At 60.1% G+C, this 1,683-nt stretch overlaps 1 protein-coding gene across 1 annotated transcript in view; it reads right to left on the bottom strand.

Annotated features, from left to right (window-relative positions):
- The window catches only part of GMPPA (GDP-mannose pyrophosphorylase A), a gene marked incomplete at its 5' end in the record, with an annotated part of 2,759 nt that overhangs the window by 782 nt on the left and 294 nt on the right, over positions 1-1,683 (bottom strand). The window contains 5 exons of the mRNA XM_009581232.1: positions 114-211; positions 389-523; positions 1,127-1,141; positions 1,278-1,408; positions 1,558-1,617. Coding sequence (XP_009579527.1) covers positions 114-211; positions 389-523; positions 1,127-1,141; positions 1,278-1,408; positions 1,558-1,617 — 439 coding nt within the window. The remainder of the gene's footprint in view (positions 1-113; positions 212-388; positions 524-1,126; positions 1,142-1,277; positions 1,409-1,557; positions 1,618-1,683) is intronic.

The raw sequence follows: 1,683 nt of genomic DNA, 5'->3' as shown, positions 1-1,683 counted from the left end.
CCCCTGCCTCTTGGATCAGGGGAGGTCCTGCCCATGGGTCCCAATTCCTCCCAAGGCAGCCCTGTCCCCACACAGAGCAGCCCCCAAGGCAGTCGGGGGTGTCAGAGGGGTACCTCGGATGACAGGGCCTCCAGGCTTGTTCGGGGCCAGCCTCTCCGGGTGGCTTTTGTTGTACTGGTTCAGGTAAAGGCGGCTGGCATAGATAGCAGAGCTGGGGGACGAAAAGCAAACAATTGTTATTACCTCTCTGGCACTACCAGAGGCAGAGGAGGGTCTGAATTCAGCACCCCCACCCACCTGCAGGGCCCTGCCTGGGCACCCTCCTCTCACATCTCTGGTACAGACCGCTCGATGCCCCTGCTGTGCCAGCTCTAGCCCCAGCCCTTACCCTGCCGATTTGATCTGGCTCCAGAAGCCATCAGTTTTGTCGACATAGAGTTTGCCGCTCCCAGCCAGCGCCGTGAAAACGTCCTGCTCTAGACGGATCACTTCTGCACGCTGCCAGCCGTTGGAGCTCTCCTCTCTGCAAGCGAGAGGCCAGTTAGACACCCACGCCAGTCATGGCCTCAGCCAGGTACCCCAGCAGCTACCCTCCCCAAATCTGGGGGCTCCTGGACTCCTTCCTAGCCATGCACTTCTCTCCAAAGGTGGGGACAGCCCCAGCCATCAGGCTAGGCCTGCCCAGCCCTGCTGAGCCCCCGAGTGGCAGAGGGACAGGGCTCTGCCAGCTGAAACAAGCTCTTAGCCAGAAGTTGATGGTGCAAGAGCCCCATCCAGCCTAGTGGGTGTACGAGCGATGGATCTTGTCCCCACTCCAGAGCCCTGCACAGCTGGCTTTTTGCTTGGGTGGTGGCAGAGATGCCAGGTGACAGGTTGCTGGTGCAGAGAGCTGGAGGCAGGAGCAGAGCATTCCCAGGTGAAACGCTTGCTCAGCCCATTGTCCGCAGCTCAATGAAGATGGGGTGGGAGGAGAGGAAGGGAGAGGGGGGTGTCTCAAGCTGGCCAGGAGTGGAGCAGAGGAAAGAGCAGCCTTGCAGAGCGGTCTGGAGCAGGGAGGAAAGCATGGTTATCGCTAGGGACAATCCAGCCCAGAGAGCAGCCAGTGCAGACACAGAGGGAGACTTACCCAAGGTAAGGACAGCTGGTGCAGGACCAGGAAACAAGTGAGTGATGGCAGAGGAGGAGAGAAGATAGAGAAAGAATGGAGGATGAGCGTGCCGCTGCAGCCCTGGGAAACAGTGGGGTGGGAGAGACACGGGGTAGAGAGAGGCACTCACAGCACTAGCTCCTGCTGGTTCCTCTGGAAGACCTCGCCGATGTGCTGGAAGATGGCAGGTGTGAACAGGTAGATGCCACAGTTAATGATCTCACTGACAAACGTGCTGGGCTTCTCCACGTAGTGCTGGACCTGGAAGTGAGGGAAGAGATGTGAGTCCTGGGGTGCAGCACCCACACCCAGCATCACACCCTCTGTGGCATGCTGGGAACATGCGCCCACGCAGGCAGGGCAGCACCCACTGCCCACGCCATGCCCGGCTCCCCGACACCCTCCAGTACCTCCTGCGTGTCCGCGTTCGCCACAATACAGCCGTAATTCAGCGCCTGCGTCCTGTTGGCCTGCAGAGTAAGGATGTGTTAGCAATGGCGGAGCAGCGGGCGTGCGGATGCAGAGCAGATGAGACC

Source organism: Fulmarus glacialis, unplaced genomic scaffold (genome assembly GCF_000690835.1).
Source record: "Fulmarus glacialis isolate BGI_N327 unplaced genomic scaffold, ASM69083v1 scaffold30377, whole genome shotgun sequence".
Lineage (NCBI taxonomy): Eukaryota > Metazoa > Chordata > Aves > Procellariiformes > Procellariidae > Fulmarus > Fulmarus glacialis.
Note: the sequence above shows the minus strand (reverse complement) of the source record. Positions and strands in the feature narration are given on the sequence as shown.